Source organism: Trichosurus vulpecula, chromosome 4 (genome assembly GCF_011100635.1).
Source record: "Trichosurus vulpecula isolate mTriVul1 chromosome 4, mTriVul1.pri, whole genome shotgun sequence".
Classification (NCBI taxonomy): domain Eukaryota; kingdom Metazoa; phylum Chordata; class Mammalia; order Diprotodontia; family Phalangeridae; genus Trichosurus; species Trichosurus vulpecula.
In genome coordinates, this window is record NC_050576.1 from 121,646,759 (window position 1) to 121,672,603 (window position 25,845).

A 25,845-nucleotide genomic window follows, 5' to 3' on the forward strand; every position below is an offset into this window, starting at 1 on the left:
CTCAGCAAATATGCCTTATTACCTTGTAACCATATAAGTAGGCTGTTAAAAAAATTAATACAAGTTGTGAATTTGTTGTATAAACATATATATGTGTATATATATACACATATAGTAAACATAAATTACACATATAAATAACTGACCTATATTTGGAGGGGGTCATTAGAATTTCATCTTGTGTTAACAACTATGTGACAACTTCTATTAAGAAAGATGGAATCAGGCCTACATCAGAGAGGAAATTAGTAAAGTGTTTTGTAAATAAGTCATACTAATGTAAATAAATACTGTGAAGTATTTCAGCCAATGATTATGGATACTCCCATATTCTTTCTTTAAGAGACCTTATTGAATATAATTTTAATGCACTGTGATCAGCAAATGATGTGCTTAATATTTCTTCTTTTCTGTATTTTTGGTGAGGTTTTTATGCTCCAATTTATACACTATTTTTATAGAGGTGCCATTTTTAGTTGAGAGGTATAAAAATCCTCTTCTCTCCCCATTCATAACGGCCAGAGATTGGTCTGTTACAATTTTTCTGAAGTTTCATTGAGGTCCTTAACTTTTTTCTTGGTTCTTTTTGTTAGATTTGTCTAGTTCTGAAAGGTCGACCCCACTCTTATAGTTTTACTATCTATTTTTCCTTCCAGTTCAATTAGCTTTTCTTTTAAATCATCTATTCAATAAGCATTAAGTGCTTACTATGTGTTTGACACTATGCTAACCACCAGGGATAAAAAGAAAGGTAAGAGATAGTCTCTGATCTCGAAGACCTTAGTGTCTATTTGTGTTTCAAGTGTATTTCTTATACATTAATAATATAGTACTGGATTCTTTTTTCTAACCCTTTCTGGTCTTTTGTTTTATGGGTGCTTCTATCCCATTCATATTTACAATAATGAATGTTAAATTGTGTCTATCCTGCCCTCCTGTATTTTTTCTCCTCATTGATCCCCATGCCTTTCCCTTACCTCCACCTTCACAAACAAGAAGGTGGTAAAACAGAGGTAATCTGTGGTCTTCTAAGTGAAATAACCTGTTCCTTCTTTGTTGCAGCTCTTTTCTTCCACTTCACCCATCCCAATTCCATGTTTATACTCTTTCTTCCTTTCCTTTTAAATCTCACTTCATGCTCCTCCCCATAACATTCAAGTTTTATTTTGCTTGTAAGCATTCCCATAACTCTCTTGCCTCCTTCTTAGACCTCCCTCTATCTCCACCCTTGTCCTTGTCCTCTTCAACTTCCATTTTGAGTTTAATATATTCCTGCAATGAAATATGTGTGAGAGACAGAGAGACACAAAGACAGAGAGACAGAGGGGAGGGGACATAGCCAAAGAAAAAGACATAGTGAGAGACAGAGAGAAATTGTGTTCAATCTTCCTTTATTTAGTGCAATGAAACTGAGGTTCATGGGAAACCCACTCTTCCCATCTATTCCTCCACGAATATGTAATTTTATGTACTTCTATTACGCAATAGTTATTTTCTCCCCTTCTTCCTCCTCCAGTCTAGGACTCTAGCCATCCCATTTTTGTCTTCCTCCATTAAAACACAACAAAGCCATCCACCAATTATCTGTCATTTTTACCTTTCTCCATGACCTTTAAAGATATGAGGATTCTAATGGCATATGTTTCTTATTCCCCTATTAATATGTGAACAATTCATACACATGTATTCTCTTTCAATTAAACTAGTATGTATATTTTTCTAGGTATAAATGTCAACTGTTTCCATTTCAAAATATCTGCTAAGTTCTGGCCTTTTCATCATGAATGCTTGGAAATCTTTTACTCTCTTAAAAATTCATTCTATCCCTCCCCCATCCTCATAGGATTATACTTAGTTTTGGTAGATCAATTATCACTGGTTGTAAGGCTTTATCTTTGACCTGGGAACAGAGGGAGAAAAACCTTACCTGAAAATTGAATGTCCTGAAAATTAGTATGAGTCAGACAGAAAATAACTCAATGAGAAAATAAAATCAAAAGAGAAAAAAAAGAAAAAACATATGAGAAAGACATCAAAAACAACTTTTTAGGATATCCCATTCCAAGCACTGTGCTCCTTTATCTTCGCATCTGCAAAGTCTTGTGTGACCATTATGATGGCTCTTTGGTACCTGAACTCCTTTTTGGCTGCCTGTTGTACTCTCTCTGTGACCTGGAAGCTCTGGATTTTGACTACAGAATTCCTTGGATTTTTCATTCTGAGGCTTCTTTCCAGAGGTCACTAGCAGATTCCTTATATTTTCACTTTGCCCTTTCAGGTCTGATTTTGAGTGTTCATTTACCATTTCTTGAAATATGGCATCCATACTTTTCTTTTTTAAATCACGGTTTTCATATAGTCCAATAATTCTTAGACTCAATAATTCTCTCTTCCTTGGACTATTTTTTAGATCAGTTGTTTTTGATATATTTCTAATATATTTTTTTCTTTTGGTTTTATTTTCCCATTGAGTCATTTTCTGTCTGACTCATTCTAATTTTCAGGATATACGGTTTTTAGGTGAAGTTTTCCTCCATCTGTTCTCAGGTGTCAATTTTCCTTACCATTCTTTCCTCTCCACCTTTTCCATTCTGTGTCTCATTTCATTTCTTCCAGGCACTCCTGTAATCCTTATGACTAGGACCTTTTTTTCCCCTCAGCTTTACCCTGACTTGTTATGTGGTCATTATCCCAAAGGCATTTCTCAAATCATGTTATTTCCTGATGATATTCAGAATTTTCCTTGGTGTGATCATCTCATCCATCACAGTACCTCAGTTCTATACCCTGTGCTTGGATCAAACTCTGCAACTGAATGGCACAGGCAGGGCCTGCCCAGGACTACAGTAAACCAGGTAAGATCCTTCCTTCAAGAGACCACAGGGCTGTTCTTGTGCTAGGCTTTGCCTGCAGAATCCCTCTCACCACAGAGCCCTTCTCTTCTGCTGCTGGGCTCAAGCTAGGCATATCTTGGGAGACTAGCCTGAAACGATGTGTTCCTCTCAATCATAGCATAAACAATGGATTAAGTTTTGAGGGGTGTTAAAACATTTATTATTCTTATAAGTAAATCTAAGTGATTTTTAAAACAATAGTATCCTCAACATGAATTGGAAAGTTTGAAAAAGAGTGGGTTTGGTTGCGGCAAGATAAATTACATTCATTTGAAACATCTAGCAACTGGAAATACAGTACACAAGCTCAGAAGGGAGACTGAGGTTGTATATATAAATTTTGGAGTCATCTGTGTAGAAATGCAAACTGAACCCATTAGAGAGAGGAGATCCCCAAAGAAGTAAAGAGAAAAAGGAGAAGGCCTAACACAAAGCCTCGGTGACACCCAGAGTTAAGGGACAAAAAATGGATGACGATCTAGAAAAGAAGACTGAGAGAGTGGTCAGATAAGTAGGGAGAAAACTGAGAGATAGTAATGTCATTGAAGCCAAGAAAAGATAGAGTAGGCAAAAGGGAGAACTTAATATTTTCAACAGCTTCAGAGACCAAGTACTATGAAGACTGAAAAAAAAAAAGACCATTAGTTTAGCAGAGGATTTTTACTAACCTGCACACTTATAAGCTACATAACCACAATCAAATTGCTTCCTATCTCCAAGATTTAGTTTTCTCATCTGCTACATGAAGATAATACTTATAATACCTCCTTCACAAAGTTGCTCTGCTTTGTAAAGGCACTATTATTCACCATTACAGTTAGTGAATTATTAATATCATGATTATTCTACTGAAAAGATAATATTGACTTCACTATAGTACTCTACACACAACAGACCTGAATGTTTACTGAATAAAAACTGAAGTGAATTGGTACAAGAATGCTATCATTCCTTAAGAAGAGACCAGGTAACATAACAAAATACTCTAGAAATATAACTCTGCTTTTCATCCAAGTAATTGATAAGTCAGTGTCAAGTCTTTTCAAGAACAAGGTGAACACACAAGAGGCATTATGGTAGCATCTATCAAGTTGCTGGCTTCAGAACTGAAAGATTTGGGTATGAATCCTGCTTTTGAAACATACTAGTTGAGTAGCCAAGTCATGCACCTTTTATGAGCCTCAATGTGTCTATCTCCACAAGCAGCAGATAAGCTGCCCACCTGCATGCCAAGAGGGAGTTTCCACACTAGAGTCCCTATGTTAATGAAATCTAGACTGAAAACAAATAAATAATCTAGGTTTTCAATTAGAATAAATCCTAGAAAGACCATAATAAGCTTCTCTGAATATCTCTGCATATCCTTCCTGTGTTATCAAATAGCAAAGCAAAAGAGAAGCTGAAAAGAATGTGTATGTTTTGCTTCTGCGAATCAGTAGATTATGCTCAGTGCTTGATCTGCATGCTTCCAAGTCATAAAAGAGGCTTCTTAGGAAACAATGATGTAAGTCGAACTATAACTGCCCCACCCCAGTTTGTTTTTTAAATCTGCAAGACCACGGCTCTACATTCAACTGTAACACACACATATATTGAACAGTATGCACATAGGCAAACCTCTCCAGGTCTTAAAGGAACCAGTATTTTTGTGCAGTGGAAGAATGACTTACCTCTTCTGTTTTATAAAAATAGAGTTTAGAAACAATTATAATTGTGCCAATTATAATCTGTTTAGAAACAATTATAATTATGGCAATTATAATCTGTTGTCTAGAATGGATCATTGAAACCAACTGCCAACTGATCACTTTTCCCCCCTTTCTTTTCTAATGGCAAATTCTATGCTGTAAGTTTGACTTTACAACTTATAGATGATCAGTACTACTGGAAACTTCTAGACTTTTTGTGTACATTCCACAACGTGAGCAGAGATGGTCTACCTATTTGTGATTTTAGAAAATCAGAATGCTCTGATAAATTGTGATCATTAAGTATCAAAACATAAAAGTTGTCAAAAAGTAAGCAAATAAATGATTAGGTAACTGACTCTGAAAATTCTGTTTTATACAGAAACTGGACTGTTTTATACAGAAACTTTGCAGATAAAATTAATAAAAGGATTGTAACAAATTAAACTGCTTATCACATTGAGAAATATGCACTTACTAATTAAAGTTATATAAATCTTAGCATATTTTAAGATATATTTTGAAACTATTTCAGTAAAATGCACATATATTCAATGAAACTGAAAAACATGAAGGACAAATAATTCATATTTAAGAGAATTTGAAAAATAAAATCACCTTTCACTCATGATCTCATCTGAGCCTTTTTGTTCTTCATACTCCATTTTATCCTTATTGACTTGGACCAATTCTTCACTTTCCCAAACCACTCCATCATCTTGGATTTTCAGTCCTTGTCTAGCGATTTTTAATTTCCTTTTTTTTACTTTGTTTTTACTGAACTCCTGGTGTTGGTAAGATCTACAGTCATTGTCCATTTCTTGATCTCTATTTTCATGCTGTTGAGTCAGTGTCAGTGGGTTAGAGATTTCAGATGGTGGATCTATTGCCATGCGCTTTACCTTTCTTCTTCTACGGAGAGTTCTGTTACCTAAATTATCTACAGCAAGATCTGACTCATGCCATAAGGGTCGTTTACCTCTAACATTATTTAGGTTGGATGATGGTCTGCGCTTTGCTACTAACATGTGGTCATCAGAGTCACTGTGATCTTTCTTCTTATTATTATGGTTCTCTCTATAGTCCTTGCTTGGTTCCTCTAAACTGGAGTCTGAACCTTCACTTAAACAGTGGCCTGTCTCCCAAGGAGGATGAGCATTATAGGACCGCCGTTTTCTCCCTCTCCTTTTCCTTGCCTGGCGTTTCAGTGGACAAGTCATACTTCGAGAGTGATCTCCGGGGTCTGCAAATCCTCCTCTGGCTTGTTCCGAACTCTCCTCTAGGGCTGAAACAAGATCGTGAACCAGTTCCTCCATAGTTTGACTAAAATGCCTGCAAATTTTAAGGAAGAAAAATAGGAAATAATCAACCTAAATAATTCAATTGTATGTGCCAATCAGACTCTTTCTCTGAACTGAACTAAATACAACATTAAGTCATTATAAAGAAATGTCTGTAAAGTTATTTTGTTTTCCATGTCAGGGTATGAAATACAGATTTTGCACATTTACATATTTACTATGATTCAATTTTAAGTGCCTTTCTCTTCTGATTTAGTGGCTCTCTTATTAAACAATAAAAGAACCATTTAAAATAGATTAAAAGTGACACAAATGTAAAAGTTCCAATGTTGTGCATTTTTCCTCAACTAAACCACCTACACAATAGTAGAAATTGTGCTTATCCTGCCTAGCCTTTTCTCCCACACGTCACCTGAAGCCAATTTCTTTCCACACCAGAGACAGCCTCCCTGCTCACCTCTACTTCTTTCTAGGTCAGAAGGAAAGTACAGACTCCTCTACACATTTCATGACACCAATAGTTTTTTGCTACCATGGAGGATGACAGTAGCTAGACAACAGTTGGACTGATCACCTTTTTTCCTTATGCAAATAATCACATGAGTGACATAATCATAGAAACAGAAATTATATTCAGTTGAATCTATATTTTCATTGGTCTAAATTTGCTCAATATTTTCACTGTGCTTTATAATCAGAAATCTTCCATACCGAAGTTGAGATTTTCTTTTTAAAACATTACTACAGAGACAGTAAGGCTACATCATTCAAGGGTCAGGACAATATGAATTGTAGGCAACTATGTTTCTCGCCACACTGCAAAGCCAAATAAATGATCCTCCCCCCATTAGCTATTGTCTGGTAATAAGTATGCTTCTAATTCTTACTATTAACACATATAATATGGTAATTATTCATAGTGTTTTTACTTCAATTTGTTTACTAGAGATCAACCACATTTCTTCTTTGTAATAAATTCAGGCTGAAGTCACAGAGGCACAAAGAGAAATTGAAACACTCTATATAAATTAATAAATACAGTTGTGTCTCAATATATTCTCCTCAAAAGCTAACGACCTAAGCATCCATCCTTACATCCACAGAAATAAGGTCTAGAAAGGGCATTAGTTACTTTTCATTTGCTGATACCTTTTCTTACTGAGTAAATGCTCAGCTTCAAATGGTAACAGGAGATTTACCAGTGTTTCAACTTAGTTTAAACTATTTTTATAGGTCCCAAGATATCAGTCTAAGAACAAGAAGAGACCATATAGGACACTAGGATATCTAGTCCAACCTCCTCATTTTAAGAATCAGGATATTCAAGCAGAAGGAGGTTAAGTGACTTGTCAAATGTCACAGAAATATGAAAAAAGGTATTTCGGGGTCTCCTCAAACAAGAAAAGTCAAAATCACTAACACTGCCTGGGAGCAATTGAGTTCTGCTACTTTTAAAATCAGATCATATGAAAAGTAACTTGACAATGTAATTAAGATAAACGGATTAAAGCCAAAGGCTCAAAGCAGAAATCTTTTATAGGACCCCAATCAAACTGTGAAAGATGAATGTAATACTGTACCCCTCAACCAAGAGAAAAAGAGAGACACATTATACAACAGGTCAGTTGTAAGTTAAATGACCAAATACTAGCATAAGCCCCAATCCATTACTATGCCAATCAAATTTTGTTCATCTATTGAATACATTGTAAATTTCTTATTTTTTCAGTTTCACCAATAAATTAAAAATCTAAAATACATGTGAAAAATTTCATTTATGAAAGAACTATTATTGTTCAAATCATGCACTGTCTTGGTTCCCAACTAACTGGACTCTTTTGAATGTCCACACTCAGGAGGATCCCTCCTAACAGTAAAGTAATATTATAGTCAGTAAATGTCAAGCTGCTTCAACAACATCTCTCAGGTTAAATTGGCATCTATTGGCCTGACAGAAATAAAGTCATTATAAGAGAACATCACAAGATCAATAACTCATTTATTTCATTTGCTTTGGCAGTTAGGTGGAAGCATCAGAAAGAGGCCATTATACTGAAACAACATTTTATCCTAAAGACATTTTCTCAAATATGACTTTGTGATACAGTTAACAAAAAAGGAAACCTTAAAAATATGAACATTCTAAGTTCAAATCTATGTATTTCAGAATATAATGACAAGAGTTATTTTTCACAGGTACTTTTAATAATTATAAGTAAATGTCTCTGAAAGATAGTAACCAAGGCTAATTTTGAAAATTTACATTATATTGAGTGTTGGATAGTATATGGAGAATATTCTTACTAAGTAATGTTTATATCAGTAGAGTACAGATGTATAGTATAATGTTATTAATTATACTCAGTACACAAAGAAAGTGCTTTGTTAAAGGTCTCCAATATTCCTCTGACCATAACCTCATATCCTTTCATCTCTCATTATATCGCATCTTAAAATTAGTCTCCACCAATATTACAAACTCCAGTTATTCTACCCCTTCCTGCTTTCCCAGTCCATCACCCCAATCTGGCCTTACATTTCTCATTTCAAAATAATGACTCTACATAAACAATCCATTTTTATACTGTATTCTATTACCTTAAGTCTCTTACCCCTATGTCCTAGCAACTCATCCCTTGACAAATCCCAACCCTGGACTACTCCTATCATCAACCAGTCTGTTCCACTCCTACACTCATGCTGCTGACTCTGTTGATGGAAGCAATCAAACAACTTTGCTGACTAGGTCTATTGCAAATTCTATAATAATACATAATTTTTATATGACACATTTTAATGTTTGTAAAGCATTTTGCATTTATTATTTCATTTGATTAGTATAATATGATCACAACTGAGCCCTTAGCTCAGATGCCTAACCTTCTCAAGTCCCTCCTTCACCCTCTCACCACATAGTTTATCGAAAAAAAAAAAAAAAGGAGGCTGTTTGTGGAATGTCCTTGCTTCTGTTCAACTCTATATTTCAAATCACCTTAAGTTCAATTCCAACTCTTTCCTCCTTGCTCCAAACTTGGAAGAAGAGGTGGCCCTTTCTGTGGCAAATACCAACTCCACTAAATTAAAATAAAAAGATTGGAAAATTAGAAGAAGATTTAAGCTATCTCATATCAAAAATATACAAGCTGGAAAATAGGTAAAGGGGAAACAAGTTAAAACTCATTGACTTAAGTCCTGAAAGCTTTTTTTTTTTTTAAAGCTAGACATGATATTTCAAGAAATCATAAATAAAAATGGCCCAGATCCATTAGAAACAGAGGGCAAAGTAAAAATAAAAAGAACCAACTATTGCTTCTCCAAGTGAAGTTCAAAAGCAATCTTGGAAAAGTTCTGAGAATGTCAAAGCCAAAATCCCAAATTCTCATGTCACAGAAAAAACACTGCAAGCATTCACAAAAAAAAAAGTAGTTAAGAACTAAGGTCCTTTAATCAAGATCACATAAGATCTGGTTGCTTTTACTATAAATGACGAGCAATATTCCAAGACAAACTGATGCACTTACAAAAAAGAATAAATAATAGACTAGAGGGTGGTCAAGTATTTCTGAGAAAAACAAAAGATCAGAAATAAGTAGGAAATTTGAAATACAAAGCAATTTAGCAATAGTGATGTAGAGGAAGGAAGAGAAGGGAGAGAAGGGGGGAAGGAGGAGAAGAGAGAGAAGGGGAAAAGATGGAGGAGGAAGGGGAGAAAGAAAATGAGAATCAATGTTACCTTTTTAATGCAAAGAAGAGAACAGAAGAAAGTTCAAAAGGAAGCACAATCAGGACAATTTTGAAAGCAGCATTTAGAAGTTATATACTTTTTAAAAAACAAGTGAGTTGTTTTGGAGATTTAGTTTCATACAGAATTTTCATTCTGTGTTCCTCTGTATGAAAATGCCCTTTTCATATGTAAGTTCAGTGTAAAAAAAAATTCCAGAGAAAAGATTAAACTAAAATCCTACCCTCTATAGGCCTTTCTTAGTCCCACCAAACTCTACTACTAATGCCTTCCCTCTAAGATTCCATTTAAACTGTGTACATATTGTATGTAAAGAGGTTTTTTTTATAAATCATGTAGAATGTTAGGTCCCTCAGATATGAGACAGTTTTTTGCCTTCTTTTGTATCTGAAATGGTTAGCTCTATGCCTGATACATAGTAAACATTTAATAAACACTTGTTGACTGACTAGATACTTTATAAAATTTGTTTTTATACAGATAAAGACATTTACCCTACCTAGGAACCATTCCTATTAATATGTTAACATTTCTCTGTTATTTACCCAGAGGGAAAAGCAGCATCTAAAGAAAGAGGTCTGGATTTAGTTCAAATCCATATTCTACCACTTACCTCTTGTGTGACCCTGGGCAAGTCACAACCTGAGCATCGGATTCTTCATCTATAAAATGAGGGAATTTGATTAGGTTAGGTTAGGAGCTCTTAACCTAATGTCTATGAACCTGTTCTAAAAAAATTTTAATAACTATATTTTAGTATAATTGGTTTCCTTCATAATCCTAAACATTTTGTTTTATGCTTTTAAAATAGCATTCTGAGAAAAGGCCCATAAATGCAAAAAAGGTTAGGAATCCCTGGACTAGATGAGGTGTGAGGTCTCTCCTAGCTCAATAATCTACGAATCTCTTCTTTCTTCACTTTTTCTTTAATTTAACCCTTAATCAAGGTGTAGCAAAAATAAAGCCAACTTCTCTGAAAAGAAGGTATTTTTTTGTATCATTCAAGGAATGACTTTTATCTGTTTTACACTCTTTAACATGCATGGCCAAGGAATAAAGGGGAAAAGAAATTTGAAGAAAGATCTTAAACTATTATTATAGCAGGTTAAATTAAACCCACTAAGACAGTTTTTAAGCTATCAGATAGGCAAGTAAAGGTAAACTAGACAAATTGAATCCTCCAATATTTAATTCAAATTGTTTAATTAGTATAATTCCTTCCTAAACTAAAGTATATGTTAAAAGTCTTCCAATTTATTAATAAGTAATTTATTTATTAACACTGGAAATGTTAACAATAGGACAGGTAGCCTACTTGCTAGAGAAATTAAGGTTACAGTGGTATCTAAACAGACTATTATGGTAAACAAGATTTTTTTTTAAACTAAAAACCAATGTGTACAGGCACACTCACCATCACCACTGGCCCTGTTAATTCTGTTTGATTTTGAATTGCTTTGTATATAATTTTCGAATATTTCAATAATTAAAGCTATTTTTTACATGTCTGTCCTGCTAGTCTAACATTTATTCATGCTATTTTTTACATGTCTGTCCTGCTAGTCTAACATTTAGTACCATGACAAATATAACTATGGTGGACATATTGAGATTTGTACTAAATTTTTAAGTTTTCAGCATTTTCAAAGATATTTTTGGACGTGCTAATTTCCTAAAATAATTTTCACAAAACAGGATAGTCATAGGGAGCATCAGAGTTCATACTTTTAGAAAATTTGACTACAGTATTTCAGTGGATCATTAGAAGAAAAAAGAATTCCTAAGGGAATTAATCTCTCTTTTTTTTTGAAATTTATTTCTCTTCTAATATAATTATAAGTAAAAGAACTAACTGAATAAGAAAGATTCCATAATTCATGTTCTAGTCAAATCAGACTGCCTATTTGCTATTTCTTCATCATCGTTATCACTACATATTACCTATGATGGCATTGTGCTAAGTACTTTACAAATATTATTTCATTTGAATCTCACAACAACCCTATGAGGTAGGTGCTATTACTATACCCATTTTAAAGGTGAGGAAATTGAGGCAGGTGACTTGTGCAAGGTCAGACAGCTAGTAACTATCTGAGGTGAGATTTAAACTTACATCTTCCTGACTCTAGGCCACTGACTCTATTCCTGACTCTATCCATTCAGCTGCCTATAAAAAGCTGACATTTCATCTCTTCTTGTGTCTCTCTCCCTTAAGACTAGAATACATTCTCCCCTCACCTCAGTCTCTTTTTAGAATTTTTAGCTTCTTTTAAGTCTCAGCTCAAGTGTCATCCCCTATACTTACATCTATGAATTGTTTATATAAATGGCACAAAAGCAAAGGATCATAAATTGAAAAATGGAAGGGGCCTCAGTTTCAGATCCACAGTCCTGAGGTCAACAAACTCTGTTGCTACCTGTTTATGGACAGCTCCCGGCTAAGAAGAATTTTTACATTTTTAAAGTTTTATTGTATTGAAAATTTTAAAAACATTGTTAGGTGGCTAGCTAAACAAAAATAGGTGGCAGCCCTGATTTCCAATCTTTGATTCTAGTCATTTTACAAATGAGAAAATTAAGGTCCAGTAAAGTTAAATGACTTGCCCAAGGTCATATGAATAGGAAGTAGCAGAGGCCACATTTGAACCTAGATCTTCTGCCTCTAGAGCCAGACTACTTTCAATTGATCCATGCTCCCCCATGGAAGCTAGTGGATCCTTCTCCAGCTGCTTGTCCCTTCCCCTGACCCCTTCATCCTCCAGAAGTTAGTCTATAACCTGTATTTACTTATCTGCCTCCATTCTGCTTAGCTGTTTCACTTCTGTCTTTAAACATGCAGGGTCTAAAACAGGCTGGAACATAGTGACCTCCTAAATGCTCACTAAATCAATGAATATGGAATTAATTATACAATCTATTGTTCCACAATTATGAGCGAAAAGATTGGCAAATGGAAGGCCAGCCTTGGAATCAGAACGGCCTGAGTTCAACTACTCCTCTGACATATATGTGCTATGTAACCATAGGCAAATCCCTCAGCTCTCTCAGTGCCCTCAGATGTCTCCTTAAAACTATAAACTACAGACAAAGTACCAATGTGCATCAGTTTACAGAGTTTACAACCTGGGAATTGTAGAAATTACAGATTTAGACCCCCTCCAGTCCCCACCCCCCAAACCCTGGCCAAAAAAAAAAATCATGACCCAGACTACATAGAGATTTATGCAGACAACCCAGGCTCCAATGTACTGGTAAGCTCCTTGCTAATAAATTTTTTTCATTCAAATATATAAGGGATCATGTGAGAGAAATACCAGTGTTTGATCTGTGAAAATCCTAAATATGAACACTCAAAAAAAATCCACCTAATTATTTCAGAAGTACCATAATCGACCTAATGATATTTGATCAGAACACTAGGAATTATTATTGAGGGAAAAAAAAAATCTAGTGAACATATCTCAGTGGGAAGTTCGTCCTTTGCATCAATTCAAAAGTAAACATAAAGACATATTATAATTTTATAACACTATTCTTTATGGAACAAAATTAAGCACAGGGTATATTTATTATACAGTCAATCCAAAAGGTGCTAATTACCTTTTAAATGGGGCTACAATATAGATGGAGATCATTATAATTATTCTAGGGGTCAGCAAACTAAGTCAGTGCAAGCTGTCCCCTACTTCTGTATAGTCTCACAAGCTAAGAATGGTTTTTGTACTTTTAAAGACAGAAAAAATTTAATACACAAAACCACTCAGCTTGCAAGTTGTACAAAAACAGCCCAAGCCATAATTTGCCAACCTCCACTCTAAAGCATAAGGATTACCCACAAATTTGAGTATGTCTACAGCCTTGTATGATAGTTTAAAATTTAGAGTTCAGTTGACATTTTAAAACATTTTCTCCCTAAAATAGCAAGCAGCACCATCACAAATTGTCATCACATTGCAATTCTATTCTTCTCATCTCCAATTAACATACAAATACAACAGAAAAGAGAAACTATGTTTTGAGAAGAAAGGAAAAACACAAAAACTAATTACTTACTTGGGGAGCAAAAGGTGTGCTAAGTTTATGAAATATTAAATCCTACCAGTATCTCTAACTTTCTCAATAAGTACCAAAGAAAAGCTAAGTTATCCCCTCTTCAAGTTAGCAAGGACACAATTGGATCACAAGGTTCATTATCATATTTTAATTTCCTTTTGGAAATGTCACAAATTTGGAAAAGTCAAAGCCATTTATGATTGAGATTTGAAAAGCAGAACTTACTTTCTCTTCTTTTCTTCCTTCCTTCCTGATCTACTACTTATGAGTTATGTGGCAATGGGCAAATCATTTGACCTCTCTGAACCTCAGTTTCCTCAACTGTAAAGTGAAGCAATTTGACTACATGACCTGAGGCCCATGGGATAAATTAAAAAAAAAAAAAAGATCCAATTTAAACTGATATGAAAACTTCATTTTTTTGTTTTTTTTTTTCTTAAGTCACTTTCAGCTTGTAAATTATTTAGCATTGGGCCTGAAAGCTTTATAAATTCTGGTCAGTTATCAAACAATTTCTAGGTACCCATTAATTCTGATCTCAGAAAGCTTGTAATATGGACAAGGTATTTTTGATGGCCTTTGGTGATTACTGTTATCTAAGTGCCCATATGGGAAAAGTGCCAACAGCATGACAAATGCTATCAAGATCAAACTCATTTTAAATGGATGCCCCCTGACACCTGATAGAACAGAACTGAAAGTTATGGCCAGAAGAGCCAGCTGCATAGTGGAAAGAGCAAAATACCAACTATGTTCAATAAACCTCAAATTCAAATGAATTGCTCAGCCCAAAGTAAAATGCAGTGTAATTTATCTCTCCCTATTCCATATATTAATAACTGAATAAATCTGATTTCATTTGGTTGTTGTTTAAGTGGGACAACCACCACCACCATTGGATATAAAATAATACAAAAAAAGCATGATCAGGAAAAATCAAAGTGCCTTACTAATAGTCATATGAATTCAAATTCAAGCATTAATACTAAGCCTACCAAATGTTAAGGAAAGAGGCAGGAAAAGATAAACAGTTCATTTCTTCAACAGACAGATAACCTATCTGATTGCTATGAAATTAATAATAGAAGGGTTAGCTGTATTTCTAGGGCATCCTGGACTTGCTGGAGAATCTCCTCCAAGATTTTTCAAACCTTCTCCTAGCAGAGGTGGGGAATCTGTGGCCCCGAGGCCACATGTGGCCCTCTACGTCCTCAAGTGCAGCCCTTTGACTGAATTCAAATTTCACAGTACAAATCCCCTTAATAAAAGGATCTGTTCTATAAAACTTGGACTCAGTCAAGAGGCTGCACCCAAGGACCTAGAAGGCCATGTGTAGCCTCAGAGCTGCAGGTTCTCTACCCCTGTGAGATTCACAAGAAAACAAATGGTAGTGGCAAAAGATTAGAAAGTAACTCTAAGCAGCACAAAGTGCTAGGTAAAAAAACAAACAAACAAACATGAAGACCACAGGGAAATAGTTGTTTTTTTTTTTTAAAGTCAGTGCTGCTTATCAAAGATGAAGCTCATGAAAGAAAGTCAGATTTGGGAAGTGAATAATTAAGAAGACAGTGTCTAACTAATCCTGGCCCAAACTAACTGGGTTGAAGAAGTGATCTGAGTATCAGTCAATAAACATTTATTCAGCATTTACCATATGCCAGATAACTGTGCATCAGGGAATACAATTTTTTTTTAAATCCCTCTCTTAAGGAATTTACATTCTAAGGTGGAGGGAGGGAAGTACATAAAAACACACATAAAGTTATATTACATATACATACATATGTATATGTACACATACACACAGGTATATGTACACATACACATACACACACATGTTAATATAGGACAGCTGGGTTATCACAGCGAATAGAGCACCTGGCCTGAAGTCAGGAAGACTCATCTTTCTAAATACAAATCTAGTCTTAAAAACTTATTAGCTGTGTGACCCTGGGTAAGTCACTTAACCCTCTTTACCTCAGTTCCGCATCTGTAAAATTAAAAGGAAATGGCAAACCACTCCAGTGTCTTTGCCAAGAAAACCACAAATGGTATCATGAAGAGTTGGACAGGCCTGAAACAACTCAACATCAACAACCACGACCACCACCAACAAACAACATGTTAATACAGAAGAGAATGAAGGTAGAGCCTTAGAAAGAAAGGCATTAACAGCTGGTAGAGACCAAAGGCTTCCTGCAGGAAGTAACTCAAATTAAGTCTTAAAGAAAGCTGGGGGTTCTGAGAGATGGAGGTGAGAAAGGAGACTTTCCCAGCCATGGGGGACAGGAGAATGCAAAGGCACAGAGACATGAGATATTGTGAAGGAGGAATAGCAAGCAACGAAATATGGCTGTACCACAAAGTTTGTCTTGGGGAGCCGTGTGTATAAGAATAGAAAGACAGGAAAGAGTCAAACTGTGAAGAGTTTATAATTGATACTAGGGAGCCACTGGAGTTTGCTTGGTAGACAGATAACATGGTTAGACCTAGGCTTTACTTTGGCTTTCCGGACAAAGAGATCAAAATGGGCAAAAGCTCTGAATTACAAATAACCAAGGTATGTTCAGGGTACAACGAATAAGACGTTACCCTCTGAGAAGACTTAAGACTACAAGTAGGGAAATAGCGAAAGGCTGGGGAGAATGGAAAATTGGGGAGACAAAGAAAATCAATAAAATGTTATTTTTTAAAAATAGCTGATAACAGGATTTGGATTTTTGTATCCTAGTTTAAAAGACAGCAACGACGGGGTCCTGGCCAAGGATGGAGTGTACCTAACTTGAAATATGAGTGACAATTTTTATCCAGGAAAATGAAGAGCGATATAGGTTAGGGATGCAACCAGAGGGAGGAAGGAAGGAAAGAAAGAAAGAAAGATGGAAGGAAGGTCTGTTTAGGGTACAGTGACAATGTTTAAAATAAAGAGAAAAAGAAGGAAGGGAAAAAGGAAATTTAAAAAAGGAAGGAAAGGGGGAAAAGCATTATTAAGCACCTACTCTGTGTGCCAGGCATTGCGTTAACTACTTCACAAATATTTTATTTGAACCTCACAAAAACCATGGGGGGTGGGTGGTATTCTTATCCCCATTTTACAGTTGAGAGAACTGAGGCAAAAGTTGTAACTTGTCCAGGGTCATACCGCTAATGTCCAACAACTAATCTGAACTCAGATCTTCCCAGCTCCTGCAAATTAAATTCAACTAAAAGAAATTAAGTTATTCAAAGTTTACTAGGATTCTGGTAGTAGGTATATTGAGATTTCTTTCTTTAGCCTAAGCCAGTCTGCATATTGTATTAATTAACTCTAGAAATGTCTAGAGTACTGACTAAATAAATAACAAATATGTTTTTTAATTCCAATTTTGCTACTAAAGTAAAATGTTATTAAAAGAATACTGTATCCCACCCTAGTACACAGTTAACAAAATTTACCGAGTGCCTATTATGTGAACAGTACCATTAGGCATTCTCAAAGATATAAAGTATCCTTGATACAAGTAGTTCCTTTATAGGAGATAGAATTCTATTGACAAGACATACACAAAAAGAAAATTAGAAAAACAAATTGATTGGGCAGAGGGCATAGGAAGGCATTCCAGGCAAGGGGAACAAAAGTGACAAAGTGTGGAATCAAGAATGAAAGAGCAAGGTATATTTAGGGTACAGTGAATAAGATGTTGGCCTCTGTGTAGCCCTAAGGATTCATGTTGAGATATAATGAAAGATAAGGTGGAAAACATAGCTTGTTTCCTAACCTGTGGAAAGACTTAAAAGCACAATTAAGGATTGTAAACTTTGTCCTATAGCAGAGTGGTAAGTCAATTAGTTTGTTTTAATTCTTAGCAGTGACGGGACATGATGAAATTAACATTTTAGGAAAATGATGACTTGAGAGAAGTGATCTTTTAAAAAGCTATCCCAGTAATCTGAAGCATCACAATTATAATTAAGGAGGTCCAGAAGAAGTAGCTTCTTGGCAAGTGAAGGGAATTTTGATATCCTGTCAATACACTGAAGACTGCAATTTCCTTGATGTGGGAACTTGGGAACTACCACTACTACAGCACACAGAAAGTAATTGGTCTATGACTTAAAGTCTTAAGAGAGTTGCCATAGGATTAGAGAATTTCAATACCTTGCTCATAGTCACAAAGCAGAGGATCAAGCCCAGGCTTTTTTGATTCCAAGTTCAGTAGTCTAACCACTACCTGGCTCATCCTGTAGTTAGCAAAGAGCTAAGTTCAAATTCTGCTTGTAATTTTTGGTGCCTATGTGACTGTGGGGAAGTTACTTCTTTTCTCTGAATCTTAGTTTATTTATAATTAATAAAGGGAATCACAATACCTATAATATTTACTTCAGAGGTATGTTAAATTGCAAGGATAAGATAAAATAAAATATGTAAAACACTGAAATTTTTAAAGTACCACATAAACAGCAGCTGCTATCATTATCACTCATCATCATCATCATCATCATCATCACCATCATTATTAACATGCATAACGATTTAAGATTACTACTACTGAAAGGCCATGATTGGGTAGGAAGACTAAGGGATAAGGAGGAAATCAAAGGCCACACTGAGAATCAAAAATTTGGAAAATGATGCCCGTGACAAAAACTACAGAAGTCAACAAGGAGAGTCAGTTTGGAGGAGCAAAAGTTCTTATCAGACTGGTCAAATAAGTTAACTGCACCATGTCTGAGTTTCCTTATAGTTTGAAATGTAAATAATAAAGCTCAACTTGTACTAGTCTGATAGTAATATTAATAAAATATAGCCTAAGACCTCCCAAAAGTTACAAAAACTTTTCACAATAAGGTGCATTTCTGTAACAAAACAAAACAAAAAGACAAAAAAAAAAATCCCTCACCCAACCCAACAACTTTATTTTAAAAATGACTAGATGTGAAAATCAAAATTAAAAAGTTAAACTATATTCCAAACTTGGATATTACAGCACAGAAACATTTAAAAATTTAATCTGGTTGCACAACTTTGAGTAAGTCACTTAACCTTTCAACACCTCATACAATTCAAAAAGACTATATGATACCAAGGGCAGGTGCTGATATCTACACTAGTAGTTTCCTCTCCTTATATTAATAAATTTGTAGGTTTGATATTTCCCCCAAATTAAAAGGAAATTACATCTTTTCAAACCCTCAAACGAGAAACTAGCATCTTAAAACTTTCTTAAGGGAAACAGTACTAAGAAATTAAAGTGAATTCTAAATCTTACTTTCACTGTGGTTTTTACAATAATGGACACTTGGTGGGGTCATTCTTTTAAAAAGCAGAATCATCTATAGTGCCTAATTTTTTTAATGGACAATATATTTTTAGATCAAAATTTAGACCACACACATATCCTACAAGATAAGTCATAGAATCATACTGGATGAAAGAACTAGAAAACTCTATTACTTGGAGTCTATCAGACCCTCTCTGTAAATCAGTTTACCTGTCCCTAAAATGGGATATGAGCTGTCTTCTTGTCAAAGGAATTTGGAGAGGAGACACTAGGGATTTATCAACAATGTCTGAGTACCTAGCATTTGGTAGTAATTACGATTTAAGTGAAGAGAGCTACAAAAATATACTGTAACAATACTATCATAGTATGTGCTTTGCAACAACAGAAACGGACATATAATCCAGGTTCCACCTCACTAAAGGAGAGAAGAAACAATAAACAAAAGGACTCTATAACTCTAAATTGGTTTCAAGACTGTACAAATACATACACCAAATGAAACGTCTTTTCTACGTTGATAAAGGAAAACTTGTAGGTTGTGTTTTCTTTTTTTAATGAATTTTTAATCTCAAGACTTTGAAACTGACATAAAAACAGATTTTCGAGTCAGCCAACCTAAACTAGCTTAGTGGCTGAGCATGATGAGAGCAAAACTAGCTAACATCTCCTGAGTTAACCCTCCTTGGGCTGGAAAGATCAGAAATCAATTCAGCTAAGTCAATAATCTTTTATTACCTAAGAGCAGCTGGCTAACTATAAACAAAACATATAGTCACAGAACTTTTGGGCTAAAAACAAAACTTTAGAAATCAGGTATGGCAACCATTTTACAGGTAGGGAAACTATGTTAAGTAATGTGCCCAAAGTCACACGAGTCAAGCAGCAGAATGGGGGCCAGAACCCAGGTCTCCCGGCTAGTTTTTTACTCTATAACATCATGCTACCTCTCCAAACACAAAGGAATACTTTTCTAAGACTGAACTCACTTTAAGATGCTGGAACTCAAATTATGAAATTATAGAGTGAGGCAGCAAAAAATGTGTAGGATGGGAGAAAAGACATGTTCTAGTTATGAATATAGGTCCAGCGGCTGTGCCACTAAGGAATAGGCCAAGGCACAATTTCGTTGAGCCTCACTTTGTGTGTAGTCTCCCCTAATTAGAATGTGAATTCTTTAAGAGCAGGGACTGTTTTGATTATTTTAGGTGGCTAGGTGGTACAGTGGCTAGAGTGGGACTTAAGTTAGAAATACCTGATTCTAAAGGAGTATTAAAACCAAGACAGTCCAGCCTGAGATACTAGCTGGGCCCTGGGAAACTTTCCTCAGGCTCAATTTCCTCATCTGTAAAATGGGAATAAAGATAGCACCTACCTCCCAGGGTTGTTATAAGGGTAATAATGTAAAGCATTTAAAATGCCTTAAAAGCAACACATAAATACTACCTACTATTTTTATTTTATATCCAGCACTCATGGCACACAGTAAATACTTAATAAATGCTTTTCAATTCTATTAACTTTGATGAAGCAGTTAAACTAGATGACCTGCAAGTTTAGTTCTAGCTCTCAAATTCTATGAATGCAAAGGTCACATTTGTTTACTAACCACCACACAATGGTAGCTGGCTTTCAAGTCAGAGGTCCTAGGTTCAAATCTTGGCTCTGACATTATGTGACTTTCAGCGAGCAAGTCATTTAACTTCTCTGGGTTTCAAGTCACTTATAGGTACAATGAAGAAGAATGGACCAAATGACTTCTAATGTCCTTTCTAGCTTTAAATCTACTTTATATTATCTTAGCAATTACGAACTGGATGTTTGATTTCTTAGTACAAAGAAACTTGAGTAAAGGAGTTCTGACACCTGGAGTTCAGAATGGGAAGAATTAGATCTGGTGTGTACTCCTAGCTATGATTTGAACTCACTGTGAATCTTTGTGCAAGTCTCCTTAGGAGTTTGTCTCCATATCTATAAAATAGAGCTTACATCTACCCTTGGACAATATCATTTAGAGTGGTTGCTAAGATCTGGTCATCTACCCTCAAACTTTCATTTTAGAGATGAAAAAAACTGAAGACCAAAGAAATGAATTGCTTTGCCTAAGGATCATCTAGGTAGATAAGTGGTAGATCTTACCTGGAAGGAAAGACTAGATGAACTAATGTCATTTACACTGTATTACTTTTTCTAAGACTGAGCTCACTTTAAAATCCTGGAACTTAAATTCTGAAATTACACAGTGTAGCGGCAGTGTGTAGTAGGAAGGGCACTGGGCTGGGAGAAAAGAGATATGTTCTAGCTAAGAACCGTTCTAATGGCTGTGCCACTAAGGAGTTGGCCAAGGCATAACTTCTTTGGGCCCCGGTTTGTGTGGTCTCTCCCAATTAGAACGTGAATTCACTCACAGAAGGGACTGTTTTCATTTTTAATTTCAGGCAGCTGGGTGGTACAGCGGATAGTGTACTGTAGGTGATTATAAGCTCCTAGAGGGCAGGGGCTGTCTTTTGCCTCTTTTTGTATCTCCAGCACTTAGCATAGTGACTGGCACACGGTGTATGTTTAACAAACGTTTATGATCATTAACTGTGTAGATGGAATTATTTACGTTTCCCCCACTAGAATGCAAGCTCAAGGTTAGGGAGGGTCTTTTGCCTTGCTTTTGGTATATCCAGCGGTTAGCACAGGGCCTAGTACAAAGATGGCATTTAATAAATATTGATTGGTTGTGTGAACAGAATTATTTACATGTTGTCTCCCTCATTAGACCACAAGCTCGAGGGCCTCTTTTTGTATCCCCAACGCTTAGCACAGTGCTTGACACATAACAGGCGCTTAACAAAATGTTCATTAATTGACTATGTGCACGGAGTTATCTACATGTTGTCTCTATTAGCATGGGATCTTCTAGAAGGCAGGGACCGCTTGTTTGTTTTTTACTTTTCTTGGGTGCTCCCTTCTCCCACAAAGCTTAGTACAGTGCCTAGCATATAGTAAATGCTTAATGAATGCTTGCTGACTGTCTCAGAAAACTACCAGCTCTACACTTGCACTTAAGTGTTATTTGACTGGGTGTAGAGGTGGGGGATCCAAAAACACAAGTCCCCACTCTTGTCAACTGCAGAGAGATGAACCGCTCCAAGATTCGTCCTCAAATCCCTCAAACGTGTAACTCAAGCAATCAACAAGTATCCCTTGGTGAGTCAAGAGCGTCCTGCTCGTCCCTGTGCCCTCCTCCAAGTACGGTCTCATCTTCCTCAAACTTCCTTCCACCTCGGGAGGGGAAGGGGAAGCCAAAGGCCAATGTCTTCGGGCAGTCCATCCTCCTCCTTCCACTCCTCCTCACCGGGCATCACCTCCAGAGCCCCGTCACTCCCACCTGGACGCTCCCTTCCCTTCCTTCCCTCCGTGGCCTCGGGTCACCGTCCGTCCCTCCAGTCCTGTCTCTGCCTCTCCCCTGTCCCTGGGCCCGCCAGCCTCACCAGCGGTTCGCCGTGGCTCGAGCTCCGATCGGTTGGCTCCTGACCGCCCCGAACATTAACGACACCCGGGAGCCGGGCCCCGAGACTCAGGCCCAAGAGGAGGCTCCAGCTCCGGCTTGGGCTCCGGCTCCGGTACCGGTACCTGAAGACGCTCTCCGTCCGCGGCGTAGCATTTTGAGAGGGGACTCCGGAAGCGGCAGGCTAGCGGAAAACGGAAGCCGGACGAGACTAAGTAGCATCCTCCCCCACGGACCCTCGCGGGGATCAAAAGCCCCTAAAAATGTTCCTCTGAAGTTGTAAAGCCCGACAGACCGAAGGATTAAATCAGGCCCATGCTTCGAGCCCTTAGGCCGTTTTCTTTGTGGTATGAAGACTGAGACAAAGAGGAAGATGGGAGAGGGAGCTCGCCCTTCTTGAAGGAAGGCTATGGTATGACCCGGTTGCCATGGGGACAGAGTAACATCAGTTGTGCTCCAAGGGGGCGGGGAAGGCCATGGCCACTCTAGTCACTCTGCAAAATCGACTCCCGTTCATTGAAAGCCAGTACTACTATAGGAACAGGTAAGGCACGGACGAGAAACTTAGCCAGCAGGTCTCCAGCCAGATATCGGAGCCTCTTGCCACCAGTGCCATAAATCTATAGTAACTATGATCGAATTCCCTTCCCTTTTCTCTCTCTCCTTCCCCTGGGCCCCCCACCTCCTGTCTTCTGGAGCTCGTGGAACCTTTATAACTTTAAGGACGAGGTTTAAGTGAAGAGGCTGGGGTCTGCAAGACCCTGAACCACATGTGCCCCCTTTAAATGAGGGCCTTCCCAAGAAAAATAGTGGTTTGTTTTCTGCCTCATCAGCGCCCCCATTTTCTTGAAATCTTCCTACAAGCTCCAGCTACCCATTTCTGACACCGCTGTAGCCTGGATTTTGCCCTTCCTGGATCTCAGTTCCTCAGTCCTTCGGGACTAGCCTATTACCAGTGGAGGCATCCTGAATGGAACCTTCTGATCTATTTCTTAGTCCGTTCCCAGGGACCAAGGATAATGGGAATTCGCGGCAATCCTTCTGTGCTTTTCAAAGTGAGACCAGCAAAGCCAAGGCTATCAGTAGACATGTTCTTCTGAGAGGTCTATAGAAGGACACTACCTCCTCCCCCAAGATCTCCAACTCCTCAGTTAATATACATTGTAATTGTTAGGGGGAGGAGGCAAATGCTCCACCTTTGTTGTCTAACCAAAAGAACTGATTTTAATTAAATCAATTTTAGGCCAGATATCAAAAAAAAATGTATGAACCCCTTTTAAGCCGGGGGAGATATTTGGGGTTTGGTAGGCTCTTAATGAACTCCTCAGATTATGTCATATAGATGCTTACTTACAGTACTGTACCTAGTTTAAATGAGTTTTAAAAACACAAAATCAATGATGGGAGCTAAGAGCCAGAAATAGAAGTATTATAAATTTCAGTAAGTTTAATAATTTACCACTTATGACAAGCAACTAGGCCCAATGTTGTAGATTAGGAGAACTTCAATATATGTACAGAACTTTGTATTTATATTGTATTTGACTCTCAGTCCTGTAAGGTAAATAGTATAATATTATCCCCATTTTTAAAATGAGAAAACTGAGACCCAGAAAAAGTTAAATCATTTGCCCATGATTGCAGAGGTATTAAAATTTGGAGCCAGGACTCAAATCCACTAGGAAGGTCATTGGGTTTGGAATCAAAGGACTTAAGTTCAAATCCTTGATCTGCTACTTAGTACCCATATGACTTTGTTCAAGTCACTGAACCTTATTGGCATCAGTTTCCTCATCTGTAAAATGAGTGTTGGACTAGATATGCTCTTAAAGCCCCTTCCAGGTCTAAATCCTGTATTCCCAGATCTTTTGATTCTAAGTCCATTGCTTTCTGCTATTCTTCATTCCTTTTCTCTTTTGCTGACCAGACTCTTCATTCATATGCTTTCTGCCATGTTTCCCATTTCTTCCCATTGTTTCCTGAATTTTATCATATCAATGTATCTTCTTAATATACAGTGGTATTTTAGTTATAACTTTTTGCCTTTCTCATTCTTTTTGAATAAGTAATACCCTTTCAGATCCATATTTTCAAAGTACAGATTGTAACTCATTCACCTTTTTTTTTCATCCTGTATAACACTTGGTTTAATCTGTACTCTCTTTCTCAAGGGGTCTACCAAAAGTGCTAATGTTTTCCTTTAGATCTTAAGACTTTACATGTTTACCAACTGAGCATTCAGTCTGTCCATTGGTTATTCCTATTTTCCTAGACAGCCAGCCCTCATTCTTTTCCAGGCATACATCTCTCTATGATGATATCTGGTTCTCCAATGCAATTCATGATTGGTCATGTGCTGCAGCATACATAGGCCCATCATCTTTGTTGGTCTTTAGATGACACGTAATTTTAATTCCAGTGTCACCTGTGATGTCAAATTTGTCTTTGCATTAGAATCTTTGATTTGTTTTGCTTGTTATTCATAACTCTGTGTATCTGCATTTGAGGCCAAGGGCTTTACTATTGGATACTTTTCTTAAATTGTTGTCTCCTATAATTATGGATATCTCCCCTGCCATTCTTCTTGCTATATTGTAGCTTTCTCTATCTTAGTAGATAAAAACTGGTTGTTTCCTGCCTCCCCTTACCTTTTCATTTTAAGCAAGCATTTTGATTAGATTTACAAGACTTCAGCCAATACATTCATACCAATCCTTGTTAGGTATACTTCATCCCTGATCTGGAGACTGTCATTTCTATATTCTAAACTTGGGTCACAAACCTGAATACCTGTCCCAAACACCATCTTCTTAGCCAGCTGTTTAATTTCCAGACTTGTCTTTTTTTTCTAAAGCCCTTGCCTTCGTTAGAAGCATTAATAGATATAGTACTTGTTACACTCTAATATCTTTAATTTTTTACCCAATAATTTATAATTTTTTGGCAATGCTTTCTAGATTCCTTCTGTACACATATTCTGTGCCCTTATTTATCACCAAAAATGACTTGTAGTCATCCAGTTTCATACATCTTGCAAGTTCTTTGTCATATCCTTGGGAAAAGAGCATACCTCTTTGTATTTGCAAATCCAAGAACAGTCATAGCAGGGAGTTACCACGCACTACTTGTTTCTTCTTCCTTTGACTTACACTGGATAATATTCTCTCCCCCCAATGGCTGCTGAGGATTCATTGTTAACATAAAAAGTTCTTTTATGTTTATTTTAATGTCCATAGGGCCTTTCTTTTTTGTCACTGACTTTCTTGGGTTATGTGCTTAACAATAGAATCTCTGGGTCAAAGGGTATAGTCCTTTTCTAAGCATAATTCCTAAATATATTCCCAAATGGCTGGTCCTATTCACAGTTCCAGCAACAACAAAATGCATTAGTGTGCTTATCTTTCCAT

General features: G+C 36.6%; 2 protein-coding genes across 4 annotated transcripts in view; one reads left to right on the top strand and one right to left on the bottom strand.

Moving 5' to 3' along the window:
* GPATCH2 (G-patch domain containing 2) overlaps window positions 1–22,607 on the bottom strand; it is a 263,126-nt gene extending 240,519 nt beyond the window's left edge. For 2 of the 3 annotated variants that reach the window (XM_036754825.1, XM_036754827.1), the window contains exons 1-2: window positions 22,422–22,607; window positions 5,201–5,914 (exon numbers count right to left, since the gene is read on the bottom strand). In XM_036754825.1, the coding sequence (XP_036610720.1) occupies window positions 5,201–5,914; window positions 22,422–22,477 (770 nt within the window). In that variant the 5' untranslated portion in view covers window positions 22,478–22,607. Of the gene's footprint in view, window positions 1–5,200; window positions 5,915–10,238; window positions 10,256–22,421 lie in introns of those variants that run through there. The other variant, XM_036754826.1, reaches the window with a different exon arrangement.
* A 307-nt stretch (window positions 22,608–22,914) lies between these two features.
* The window catches only part of SPATA17 (spermatogenesis associated 17), a 278,409-nt gene continuing 275,478 nt past the window's right edge, over window positions 22,915–25,845 (top strand). The window contains exon 1 of the mRNA XM_036754828.1: window positions 22,915–22,982. Within this exon, the coding sequence (XP_036610723.1) occupies window positions 22,915–22,982 (68 nt within the window). The remainder of the gene's footprint in view (window positions 22,983–25,845) is intronic.